This window comes from the organism of the source record quoted next, unplaced genomic scaffold, assembly GCF_019419815.1.
Source record: "Pyrus x bretschneideri cultivar Hongxiangsu unplaced genomic scaffold, Pyrus_bretschneideri_v1 Contig41, whole genome shotgun sequence".
In the NCBI taxonomy this organism is placed as follows: Eukaryota; Viridiplantae; Streptophyta; class Magnoliopsida; order Rosales; family Rosaceae; genus Pyrus; species Pyrus x bretschneideri.
In genome coordinates this window covers 2,172,881-2,186,580 of record NW_025999735.1, presented here as the reverse complement: position 1 = coordinate 2,186,580, position 13,700 = coordinate 2,172,881, and the positions used below count along the sequence as shown (strand labels likewise).

The window sequence follows — 13,700 nt, the reverse complement described above, 5'->3', positions numbered from 1 at the left end:
TCTTTGCTCCAGCCTATGCGGGCGATTGGGCTGGGTTGGGGGGGGGGCTCGTGTGAGAGGGGAGGCACAAGTCCAAGGCCCAAGCGCCTAAGGGATCTTTGATGCAAGGCTAACGTTAGGATGACGTCAGCCACGTTATAAATATTTTTGCGTCAGGCGCATGCATCACACCAGCTCGTGGTGGTGCGTCACCGACTAGATTTCAGTCGGTGGGGCCCGCAGTTTGGATTCGGATATGTTACCGTTCTGGGTGCCACATGGCACCCTCAAGGCCGTTGGATTTCAATGAAATTTTTTTTTTTAAACCCGTTGGATTTCCAACGGTAAAAAAAAAAAATTCAAACCTCCCCCAACAACTGGATGATGTGGTACAATCTCAGCTATTGGATTTCATATCAACGGTTCACGTTATTCGCCTTTAAAAATAAAAAAATAAAAAAGGGAAAAAAAAATCTGATATGTTACCGTTGTACCACGTGGCACAATATGGAGGGTTGGATTTCAAATTTTCTTTAATCCAACTGCAGATATTAATTAAGTTAATAAAAATTTAATAAAAAAAATGTAAAAAATGAATAAAAATCTGAAATTTTTTTTTAAAAAAATGATTTTATTTTTCTATAAATACCTTATCATTATCTTCCACCTTACACCACAATTTCATATTTTCTCAAATACTTTCAACCACATTCCAATCTTTCTCTCAAAGTTTCAATATACTTTTGTTTCCAACCTAATCCCTTATTTTTCCTCCATATAACCCACCATCCATTCTAAGAAATCACACACCAAAGTCAAAATATCTATCCTTATTCATAGTTTCTGCTTCCTTCTTACAGTGTCTTCTTCAAGGATGTTGTGGGAAATCGATGGGCAAGAGAAATAATTGTTTAAGTAAGGGGAAGAAATGTTCAATCTCCAAGGGGTGAAAATGAAATAGAAGAGGATGAGGATGAGGAGCGTAGAAGGAGAGATGACGAAGCAAGAAGTCAAAGAGCCTCACATTCCCGTCGAGTCATCCAAGTTGTGGCTAAGATCTCCAGGCCCATCCGTTCCGCAAACATTGATAGAAGCAGGCAACGACAAGGTAAGGATCTTTTGGACGGTTATTTTGTTTGTAACAGTGAATTCCTTGATATGTACTTTAGACATCTTTTTAGATTGGAAAGACATTTGTTCAACAAAATCATGATTGCTGTTTACAACCATGATTCTTACTTTGTGCAAAAGAAGGATGTTTTTGGTGTCATGGGTCTCCTTCCTGAGCAAAAAATTATTCTTGCCTTGCAGATGCTTGCATATGGAGCATTTGCAGACCAAGTGGATGGGGAAAATAACCATTCTTGAGTCCTTGATGAGGTTTTTCTCCGTAATTGAATCTGTTTACACCAAAGAGTACCTTAGGAGACCTACGACAATGGACTTGCAAAGACTTCTAAACAAGGGTGAGATGCTCCTGACATGATTGGAAGCATCGACTGTATGCATTGGACCTGGAAAAACTGTCCAAGTGCATGGCAATGAGCTTATGGGGACAAAAAATGAGCAAAAACTATCATTTTGGAGGTGGTGACATCATTTGATACATGGATTTGGCATGCTTTTTTCGGTGTTCTGGGAGCTGAAAATGACCTCAATGTCATTGCCCAATCCCCAGTGTTCAACAATGTCTTGCAAGGAAAAGCACCAAAGTCACGTATATTGGGTCAATGGACATAAGTACCACGAAGCATACTACCTAGTAGACGACATTTACCCAAGGTAGACATTGTTTGTCAAAATAGTGTCACGTCCTGTAAGTGAAAAGGAAAAACACTTTGCAAGCTGTCAAGAGGGGTATAGGAAGGATGTGGAGCATTGTTTTGGTATCCACCAAGCTCGTTGGGCGATTGTCAGGGGTACTGCCAAATTGTTTGATTTAGAGTCACTTCAATCCATCATGATGACGTGTATCATTCTTCACAACATGATTGTGGAGGATGAGTATGATTATGATTTCGTTGATGAATATGAGCCAGACACGATGAATAATTCCAGAACACAAATATATTGTGCTCATGACGCCACCGAAGAACTCGTGCAACATGAGCCATTAGAAAGGGATGGATGTTACAATGAAAAGCTCATTCAACGATATACTTCACTTCAATCCTCATACTATCACAAAGCTCAACAAATTGATTTGATAGAGCACCAGTGGGAATTGAAACAAGCTCAAGAAACTTAAGTTCATTTAGTGTGTTTTTTTTTTATTTGGTGTGTTTATGTAAATTTAGCGAAATCTATCATAAAAAATTGTCCTTTCGGATAATGACACGTGGTGCAACGAGATGGATTAAAAATCTTATCCGAAATTACAAATAAAATTATTTTTTATTATTTTATAAAATAAAAAATACTAATATTTTATTACCTATTGTTATGGCTATTCAATTTAAGGATGGAAATGCAAAAAGCAATTATTATTTATTAAATACAGTTACTATTCATTGGAGGGGATTCAATAGGCAATTGCCCTGGGGGCGTTCCTATACTGGAAGTGCTCTAAGTATAGCTCACTTCACCAAATTAAAGCATAATCCTAAACCAAACTCATGCAACCCAAAATACTTGAAGCCGTAAATTAGTGTCTAAAAATCCACAGATTGGTTCTTCCTTACTTGTTTCATCAGTGACTCCTCCTAAACCAGTTCCAAATAACAATAATGTTTTGGTTCTTCTGATCAATCAAGTCTTTCATCTAGTACTAAGTCATTCAATCAAGAGGGAAAAGAAATCCATACCGAGTTGATTTTTAAGTTGTATAATTAGTGTTAACTAGCTTTCGTTCGTTCGGCAGCAAATTTATTTGGGTATAAACGATTTCCAGTTCGAATGATTTTTTTTCTAAAGAGAATCTTCAAATAAAGATTAAGAAATTGAATCGTTTTTATTATGAATTTTCTACGGAGTAGATACCTTATTCGTAAAATGTGAGATATGCAAATTCTCCACATAGATGGAAGTTTATCCTTCCATCAAGTTCTAAGAGTATTTGGTATTGCTAGTTTTTCCTCTTGGAATTATCTTTTAAAAGGTACGAAAATGTATGCAAAGTAATCATTCTTATACATTCTATCGGTAGACTTGTGTAAAGATTATATATGATATTTCAGTTTTCATCATGTGATAAATTCTTGGTCGTATACCCACTACCAGAATTTGCGTAGAACACTTGACAAAAAATAGTTTTGTTTAACAAAACCTTTCTTTGTACGTCGATCCTTGACCATTTAAACAGTTATTTCTGATTTCACAAAACAAAGAAACTAGCTAGCCAGCAGCTAGGGAGTTTCGTGACCTCACCAGAAGTAAAGAATAATATAAAACTTCCACGCAATAGTCTGATTTTATCCTTATTCTGTTTTATTAAGCTAGTTGCTTGAATCCACGCCCATCCCTCTCACCCCCAAAGAATAGAAAAGAGATGGATTAGGTTAGTTCGGATAAAAGGAGTTGCAGCCTTGCAACGACAAGAACTTCTTACGACAAACAATCTTCTGAGAAATGAGGAAAACTTCCGTTAACATTGTATCATTTATGATAGAGGTCATGCTATACAAGAAATTGGAAAGAACAAAAACATTTGAAAAACCCAAGAAATTTGATGTCATCACCCTAGGTATAACGTCATTCTATAGTACAAAACCTAAGACATTATATATATGAGGATCAAGAACACACATTTTGACATACTTTCTTGTGGTTCCCATTTCGTAATATTTTTTAAAAATCCGAACCATCAATATTTCAATCCAGAACTATCAAGACATTTATTTATAATGAAAAAAAATGAAAGAATAAGAAACAATAAAATCCCAACCATTTAATCCAGCAATCATGATTTTGGATCATGATGATTTTTTGTCGAGATGATATTTGAGAAGAAACCTAAAAGATAGATAGTTGGGTCGTAGAATACATTCTTAGTATATGTTCTAAAATCTTACGAAGTGATTCCGATACAACATGTACTAAAATACCAGATTTTAGTATACGTTCTATCCAAATCACTTTTTTTTCTGGTTAAAAGTATGGGCATGCAAAGTAATGAAACGCTTTTTTTCTGGTTCGCTTTATTCACTAGAAGTTAACAAAAAAAAGCTGACCGTTTGAAATGAATATTTGCATGAAGGCTACACTTATAAATCTCCACTATATATATAAGGACAGAGCTAGGGTACACCACCTCATTACCTCCAATCCAAAACCCACTCTCTCTGCCATCTATCCATCACACTATAAATTTACAAATGGCACCAATGTTGAAGTTCAATGTGCAAGTCAGCAAACCAGAGCTAATTCAACCTCAAAAACCAACCCCTAGAGAATTCAAATATTTATCCAACATTGATGACCAAAAAGGCCTAAGAAACCACATACCATTCGTCCATTTCTATCCCCCAAGCTTAGCCTCGTCATCCAAAGATCCAGTTGTGATGATCAAACAGGCATTGGCCAAGGCCCTCGTTTACTACTATCCAGTGGCCGGGAGGCTCCGGTGTGCTGCTAAGGGTAAGCTTGTTGTGGACTGTTGTGGTGAGGGAGTGGTGTTTCGTGAAGGCGATGCCAATATCAAACTAGCACAACTGCATCAAGTTGAAGGTGGACCGAAGCCACCATTTCCTCAATGGGAATGTTTTCTTGTGGATGATTTATGGGGTAGCGTCCTCATCACTGATTCACCTTTGCTTCGCATGCAGGTTTGTGACGATGACTAAAGTTACTGAAAATATGACCTTAACCCCTCAAACTCAATTTCTTTCATATAAAACCCGACATAATTTTTTTTACTCGAATAAAACCCAATGACTAGACTCCACATAAGCAAATTCATTATTTATGTTTGACTTTACACATTTTAAAATTTTCAAATGCCTAAAATACCCCTTTTGCATGTTTAATGTGCACAATTAAACATATGTAGATTTTAAGGATGATTAATGTTATATGAGAATTCAAGATTTCCACATTTTGTAATTAATTTGGTTGATTCATGTTTCTCTCACTCCATAAAACTTGCTTCTAATTTGATATAGGAATTAATTTGGCAAGTTTTCTTAATCTAACAACATTTTTCAATTTAAATAAATATATATATATATTAGTGAAATAGTCTATCTTTTAAAATATTTATCAATAAAATAATGTACCTATTGTTCAAATTTTAGGATAAAAATTTACCAGTTCTTATTTAACAATAATGTATCCACAATGTTATTTTTGTATGAATATAATTTACCTACTTTTTGATTTTATATGAAACTAATTTACCTACTGTGACAATAATGTATCTACAATACTACATAAAAGATTTACCTTTTTTAACAACAATACTGTATCAACAATTTTGTTTTTGTATGAATATAATTTACCTACAATTTAACTTTTCAAAAAATGTATCTTCTATTTTATGTTTTACTATCGTATGTATGTTTATGTGTTCGCAAAATAATTTATCTAAAGTTATATAGTTAAGAGATATTGTAATGCATTATATTAATCCATTATTAGATTGGTAAAAGAAATTGTTAAAAACATTAGCCATAATGGTTGGCTAATAATGGTTGTATGAGAACAATTATAGAAAGTTGTGGCATAAATTGTAAATAACTTATATTAATAGGTTACTTGTTTTCTTATGTGGCAATTTATTTAAATTTTGAGTTTTTATTGGATGTTGATTCATAAGTAGGTTTTTATCCGAGATATATGAGTTGTATGAGCCTATATCTAAACAACCCCTTAAGTTATTACATAATCCTCGTCATGAAATAGCTCCATGTTTGGAATGTCTTTCCCTTTCGATTTTCGTCAATCGACGATGGAAAGGTCCCGTTTATGGAGAAAATGAAAACACACACTGTTCATACACGTTGTATTTTAACTGGAATGTTCTACTACATAGTACTATGATGCGGTCATGCATATAAATATAATAGTTCATCTGTTTCAAACTTTGAAGAAACACGTATGTAAACGGGTTTCATATCTATTAGAGATGTGATTCACATATTGACTGATTATATATATGTATGCTTACCTATACACTATGAGGGAAGGGTTAGATGTATACATTGGACTCTTTCCTGCCTAGCCACCCCCAACCCCCTTGCCTAGGGGGAACGGGTGGAGTTGCCTCCACAACTTTTGGATTGTATATCTATGCAAACTAGAAAAATTAATTAGTTTGTCTTGTTTGTTTTTGCTCTATTGAAAATCCTTTTTTGTTAAAAGAAAAAGGATGTGCACATAATTTTTCTTCCCTCCATTGATGTGTAAATTTCATGTCACTTGGCAGGTCACAAGGCTTGCATGCGGAGGGTTTGTGTTAGCATACACATTCAACCACTGCATCTGTGATGCCTATGGCGCTTACCTCTTCATGAAAGCCGTTTCAGAATTCTGCTTGAATCCAACTCGAACTGCTCCATCGTCGTTACCATCTTGGGGAAGAGAAACTCTCAACCCCAGGTCACCTCCCACCATCTCCTACCCCCACCATGAGTATGACATAACTAGTAGTACTAATCATGAACCTACCATTTCTTACGCCGAAAGCGACTTCAATTCTCTTGCTCAAACATCACTGTTCCTCTCACAGGCTGACATATCATCTCTCAAAAACCAAATTAGTCCCAGATGCCCCTCCTTTGATGCAATCGCGGGGTGTTTATGGAGGGCGAGGACTCGAACCCTAATGAGCCCTCAATCCACTACAAGGCTTCTCTTCCCTATTGATACCCGTTTTCGATCCAAGCCATCCCTTCCCAATGGCTACTACGGATGCGCTGTCGTGTTCCCATGCGCAATTGCAAAGGCAGCCGAACTAGTCAACAGTCCGTTATATTATGCTTCAAACTTGATCTCACAGGCCAAGAAGAGCGTCGTGGGGGAGGAGTATAGGGCTTCGGTTTTGGATTTCATTGAGATGAATGGGCGTAGAGGGTTTTGTTCGGAAGGGACGTTTGTGGTTTCGGACATGACCCGATTGCGGTTTGTTGATGTGGATTTTGGTTGGGGGAAAGGTGTGTATGGTGGACCAGCAAGAGCTGGAACTGGGGTTGTACCTGGAATGGTGACTTCAGTTATTGGGCACAAAAATGAAGAGGGCGTTGAAGGAGTGTTGGTTCTGGTTTCACTACCTGTGGAGTCATTGGACAAGTTCCTTGAAGAGGTAAGGAAAGAGATTGACAGGGGTATTTCTTCTGCCATACACATTTCTGCTTTGTAGATTCCCATATTATTATCCTCATCTCTGAATTACAAGATCAATTTCCAAAAACTACACTTGATTTTCCGAAATATCGATGTTCATGTTTAGGACTGCACATTTTCTGAATCCGAATATATTGAGATGAAAATTGTAATAAAATTAAAGATGTAAGGCAAATTTTCTATCATACAAAGCCAAAGAGAAACATAAATCTGACTCAAAACATTTCCGATTTCCAAGCAAGCAACCGCAATGTCTTATCTTACAGATGCAGTCTAAACGTACAACATAATCTAAATACATAAGAGCTTGACCTACACCTTGCAATAGATACCGTGCGGTTATGGTTTTCACTGCGAAGCTGCACATGATGCTGGATGATTCAAGTTCAAGGTACCAGCTGGCAACCTGCAATTTTCAGGATACACTTATTAAGCTAGCGAATACAGATTACCATGGAACAATTAAACACAGAGCTTCAGCAAGAGTTTATGCAATGACGACGATTTGAAGTTGGATTGAAGTATTTTAAAATGAAATTCAAACAAGAGTAATTATACCTTATATAACTTCAAGGGAATTCATAATACACATATATTTACCCTCCCCTCACCTGGAAACTGAGAAGATATACTACACCGTCATAAACAAGTTTTTATTTTCTATTTGAAATCAAGTTGAAGATTGAGAACCTTTTTATAGATGATTGTTATACTAAAGGAAACCCATTGCTGCTGCCTGCCCTCTATAAGAATCCAAGAGCGGAACAAGATTTGAAAGCAAAATGTAGAATGGAGAAAAACGAATCGCACCACGTGGCAACTAAGTTGAAAGAATTTATCCCTGCTCAATCAAGTACATCTTTTGGTTGATTAATTTTCCGTAGGTACACACCAATTGTAAGAAAATGTGAAGGCATAATACCTTCTCCAAACAACAAAACAATCTAGCAGGCATATTAGCTTATGAATACTCAGCAAGGAAAATAAAGTAAAATACAAGCTCTGTTTTTCAAGTTACTCTCCTGATAAGTTATGACACCAGATTTTCGTTTCTAGAAAAATTTACCAACTCATTCTGCATTTGTAGAAAAGGGAAATTGCTGAGCAATTATGGGTTCGGGAGGGAAGGAAGGTGGGGAGGGGTAAACATGGTACTGTGGGAAACCAAAGCAAAGGAAAACATTACATGATACACAAAATTCTTCAAACTGGAAAGCAACATATGCATCCATGTATTCAACCAATAGGAAGTTTCTTCGGTATTCATGAGAAATAAAAATGTAATTAAATCTTTATAGTGAATGAAAGCACAAGTTAAAATACATAAAAGAAATGGGAAATAAAATATAATAACAATAAGCTATAACTTACTGGTTATCATTCTGCAAGTTTGTTTCAGACTTCTTGTTCTTCCGCCGCTTTTTGGAAGCTGGAAGAACAGCCCAAAAAGTTGGCGCAGGGCCCAAAGAAGCGGAAGCAGGAGCCAAGGAAGTTGAGGCAGGGGCCAAGGAAGCTGAGGCAGGGGCCAAGGAAGCTGAGGCAGGGGCCAAGGAAGTTGAGGCAGGGGCCAAGGAAGTTGGGGTTGTGGCCAAGGAAGTTGAAACAACAACTAGGGGCTGCTTACAAGCTGGAGGAACAAAAGCTATGGGAAGCTGAGGGGGTGCTTGAGAAGCTGGTTCCTCTTGCTTCCGTTTGATAAATTCATGGCGTGGCGGATGCATTCCCAAAGATGCCTCAGGTGCAACGACTACTGGAGTGTCAGTTGAGATCACATAACCTTGTCCTGTGTTTACTGCTGAAGTTGCAAGACTGGCATGTGAAGAGTCTGGCTCCTTGCTCTTATGTGCAAGTTTGTATTTAGACCTAAGGATCTCCGACATAATGGGTGCTGATTCGGAATCACCTGAATTTATCTTCAATTAGTCAGCCACAAGAAAATAAGTGCATGCACCACATTAACTCACAACATGTAATTTTAATTTCTCTGGAAACACATGTAAAATTAAATAACAAAAACAGTACCTAGAAGTGATTGAATAACAACACGAGCTGCCAACTGTTCAGCCTCTTTCTTGCTTTTTCCAACATCCCCAGTATAGGACACACCGTTGACAACCAAAGAAGATACAAAGAAAGGAACCTTCGCATTTCCCTGAAAAGTCTGGTAAGTAGGTGGTTCTATTTTCCTTTTCATATTATATTCATTCAGGATACTCTTGCAAAACACCAGATCCTGGAAAATAACCAGAGGAATGTAGTAAAATTTAATATCTTCCATTGCATTAGTAAACGCAAAGTGTAAACAAGTATGCATAAATTTCATTTAGATAGTGATGATGCCCTAAAAAAGAGTTGCAAGCTAATTTGACAAAACAAGTTTTTGAACAATTCATAGAGAACGTTAAAACAAAAATTTTGTACCCTAACTGAAACTTTGAGCATAGAAAACCAAACCTCATGAATAGGAGGAATAGTAGGAACTTCTTCCTTTATCTTCTCTGTTATACTGATCATGGCCAGTCTAGCAGCATCTTGCTCAGCAGCTTTTCGACTAGCAAATGTGTTGGATGAAGCATAGCAAACTCCATCCACCAACACGGACGACCTAAAAGTTGATGGTGCATGTCGATTTCCTTCATTGACAGTCTGATAAACCGGAAGTGGGAGGCCTGCTCCCTGGGCATATTCTTGCAGTCGATTTTTGTGCGTCAAGTGATCTGGTAGGCCTACACGAACTCAAATATATAAGAACTACCAAAGATCCAATCTTTTGCAGGTAAGTTATCAGAAAACAATTTCAGCGTGTGAAATTTAAAGAATTTTCTTTATACACGTTCAAAGGCAATATAAAAGAAGTGATACTTTAGCCTAGGTAACTTTTTCATTTATTTACTCCATTAAACATTACTATTATTTCCTAGATAACCAAATCTATTTTATACAAAACAAAAATGTATCTATAGTATCCATCGATGGTTAATCGTAACAATAATTACTTGAAACAAGACTTCATATTTTTTTTTTTCATTCTTTGAGAGATTTCAACAATGTCATTGTGCATGTTAAAACCCTAAATTTCCTAGTAACTTTTTATTGAAAGATCTTCAAAATTGCAATTCTACGAGTCACTAAACCCTAATTACAGATTATGCATTCAATCAAACCACCCTTGATTTCGCTTATCTCCTCCAAATTTCATCAAAGCATACTTCCAATTCAATCGATCAGGAAACTCACATGTATTATAAAGATAAATTAAGTTCTTAGTTATCATCAAAGCATAATTCAGTTGCAAGCCGTACTCCTCTCCTTCGAAGACTAGTTTTAACAGCTAGAAAATTGTTACAGCATCTCCATACAAAATGTCCAAGCTTATTAGGCCTCTCTAATTTCAAGATCATCAGCCACAACTTATTCTTTTCACCCTTTCTACTCGATTCCTTCCAAGCTCACCATAACGCTCCAACTCTTGCGCCACTTTACACCCAGACCTGACAGTTAAGAGCTCGTGCTTAGTATAATGCCAGAACACTTTACCCACACACCCCAAGCAATGTAACGGCACGATCAAGATAGTTTTTGCCTCATCTCTAGTAAAACACATCTCAATCAAATCCCGATGCCAACATCTCGTCTCATGATTAATTAATAACTCCCTCCACACAGTGCTGCCATATCGCCGCGAACAGATACAGAACGAAAGGCTCGAGGTATTTGAAATTGAAAACAGAATTTTTCCTCAGTGAATAACAAAAGTAGTTTGTTCTCCAAAACCAGACATAAAAACAGTAGCACAAAATTACTAAAAATCAACAAACAGCACGAAATCATGTGAATGCTTTTCCATTTCTTGGCATTTCGTTCTTTCAACTGAAAAACAATAATGATAATAATAATAATAATCTCTTTTATTTTCAGGTGGAAAGGACAGACATGAAAATGCAACAGGTAGGAGTTACTCTTAGAAGAAGAAGCTGATGCAGAAGCAGAAGAAGCTGATGGAGAAGCAGAGGAAGCCGGATGCTGAGCCGGAACTTGGTCCTGGACCGGAGCTGGGCTGAGAAATTGGTGATGAACCGGTGTCGGATTTTGTGGTGGAGGTTGGTTCGAGAGCTGCAATTGGAGCTGAGAGAGATTGGAATCGGAAGCCTCCATTTCCACAGATCTAAGAGAAACCCAGGTAGCTTCTAGGGTTTCTGAAGCGTTTTTCCAGGTTTGTTGGTTGTGCGGCTCTTGATTTATTTCTGTGGAGGTTGGTTGGGAAAGTTGTTATATCCAGGTCTGGTTTAATGGACGTGACGAGTCATGAGTGAAGAGTGATAGCGAAAAATAAAAAACTTGATATAGTACAATTTTGTGGATTGAGAATCTCTCCTTATCTCACGTTTTTAATTTTAAGGACTCATCAATTTGGATCATTCAATTTAGATTTTGGAATCTTTATTAGCTCATCTATTGGCCCACTTTACATATAATTTTTTTTTCTAAATGTTCATCATAGGCAATCCAATCTCCGAAAGTAAATAGTAACTGCTTTCAGTGAACTGTTCAAGCGTCTTTTCATCCTTAAACTGAATAGCCCATACTACTGGCATTAGAATATTATTATTTTTTTCTACAAAATAATATAAAAGGTAATTTTATTTTAATAATGTCGAATAATAAAATATTGATTGAAAGTATTTAAAAATATTGAAATGTGATGTAAGGTGGAAGAATATGGTTAGATATTAAAAAAAAAAAAAAAAATATATATATATATATGATTTTTTATATTCTTATATTTTTAATTATTTTTTTATAAATGTTTTGCATTTTTAATTTTTTTTTATATTTTTTTAATTGTGGGAGACGTCATTATGATGTCACACCACCCAGCCACTAGGCCAGGCGATTCGGCCTTGGTGGGGATGTCAGGCTTCCCTGGAGCCAAGTGGATTGATGTGAGCTGGAGGTTTTTGAAAAATCAAAATCCAGTTCCAGAAATCAAAATCTAGTTCAAATTTAAAACCTAGCTCAAAATCAAAACTCAAATCAACATCACCAACCGAAGTCATTGCCCCTAATGGAGAACAAGCGTCGACGACCCCAAACTACTATCATCCCAATCCGGCCAACGTCTTCGTCATTGTCGTGGGCACCGGCGCTCTTGGCCTCCCATATTCCTTCAAGGTCAATGGGTGACTCACCCACCGCTGGGTTCAAGGTTTGGGTTTCAACTAAGATCATCGGCGGTGCAGGTCCATCGTCAATCGTGCGTAGCAGAGGTCAAGGTCGAAGTAAAGTAGACGAGTTCATCGAAATGAAGCACGGTCTTAACCAGTCCCATGCTTTTTTGTCGGTCTTGCTAAGGCCTTCTAGTGAAGGTTTTAGTCGAGACGAGTCCTCTTTAGTCCCATTAAACTTAGTCATGCGCACAACAAATACCAAATTACTTCGACAACTAGTCAAATCTAGCTTAGTGAATGTTAGTGAGGGCAAACAAACACTCCCTTAAGGGGTAATCAATGTTGGCCACAAATGAAATCCAATGGTCACCAAAACTTTTGTATGAATACATTGGCTCATCGATAAAGATGGTTACTGGGTTTTATTATTAATTTAAGTTTTAAGTTTCTAATTTTTTTTTAACGACGAAAAAAAAGACAGGGAAAAGACATTAAATTCATATGTAAACAAAATTTCACGTGGTAAAATTTGAGTGGAAGTATCATCGGCTAAAGTGGTGATACCATACTACTCCATAATTTCTCGCTCTCTTGCTAGTTGCTATCCATTTTCATTTTGTTGAGTATTTTTAACCCGAATCTTGAGTTGTCGAGTCTCTTCAACCAGAATCTTGAGGCAGGAGGGCTCATGGCATGATAGGTCCAACCACTCAATATCGATATATTGATTATTAAGTCATTCATATTCTTAATGTTGGTAATATTTTAATTACATAATTATCAGTATTGTATCGTATCAATATGATTATTAATTGAATTTAAGCAAAAAAATAAATAGCAACGTGATATTATTTGATTAGAAAGTTGGAGAAGCTGGTTGTGAGGCGGCCTGACTCAAGATTTTCACTTTTATCTACTCTTTGGTTATATGGTTTAATTACCTGTCAACTATGTAAATAACCATAGATTCAACAAAAAATAATTATTATCTTTCTTAATTCATAATAGTTGTTTGGCTTGTTTGGGTTTGTCATGCAATTTTGGTCTTTTTTTTTAGCAAGCTACTTCTTCTTGTCGTCTGTTGTTAAGTGCAGATATAATTCAGATTTCGTAGCCTCGTGATATTGTATGTAATATATATTTTCTTTTCTTTCGGGCTTATACCCTGATCCAAAACAAGCCTCTACAAGGTAGAAAACAAATGGCTTCCCTCTCAGTATTATTGTTTAATGGACTTTAACTGGCCGCTAATCGCTCTATTTTAAACACCAACAG

At 36.6% G+C, this 13,700-nt stretch overlaps 2 protein-coding genes across 3 annotated transcripts; one reads left to right on the top strand and one right to left on the bottom strand.

Annotated features, from left to right (window-relative positions):
- Positions 1-4,287: 4,287 nt before the first annotated feature.
- Positions 4,288-7,284, top strand: LOC103961052 (benzyl alcohol O-benzoyltransferase). Its single transcript, XM_048566455.1, has 2 exons — positions 4,288-4,742; positions 6,341-7,284. The coding sequence occupies exons 1-2, from the start codon at positions 4,293-4,295 to the stop codon at positions 7,271-7,273; spliced, it is 1,383 nt and encodes a 460-aa protein (XP_048422412.1). The 5' UTR covers positions 4,288-4,292; the 3' UTR covers positions 7,274-7,284.
- A 139-nt stretch (positions 7,285-7,423) lies between these two features.
- Positions 7,424-11,544, bottom strand: LOC103961051 (double-stranded RNA-binding protein 1). Of its 2 annotated transcripts, XM_048566457.1 has the most exons (6): positions 11,217-11,353; positions 10,495-10,748; positions 9,712-9,983; positions 9,280-9,490; positions 8,629-9,160; positions 7,424-7,663 (listed from the first exon to the last, which is right to left on the bottom strand). In XM_048566457.1, the coding sequence occupies exons 2-6, from the start codon at positions 10,529-10,531 to the stop codon at positions 7,606-7,608; spliced, it is 1,110 nt and encodes a 369-aa protein (XP_048422414.1). In that variant the 5' UTR covers positions 10,532-10,748; positions 11,217-11,353; the 3' UTR covers positions 7,424-7,605. The 2 variants fall into 2 exon arrangements, with proteins under 2 accessions (XP_048422414.1, XP_048422413.1); XM_048566456.1 differs by lacking the exon at positions 10,495-10,748 and having other exon boundaries at positions 11,217-11,544.
- Between the last annotated feature and the right edge of the window lie 2,156 nt (positions 11,545-13,700).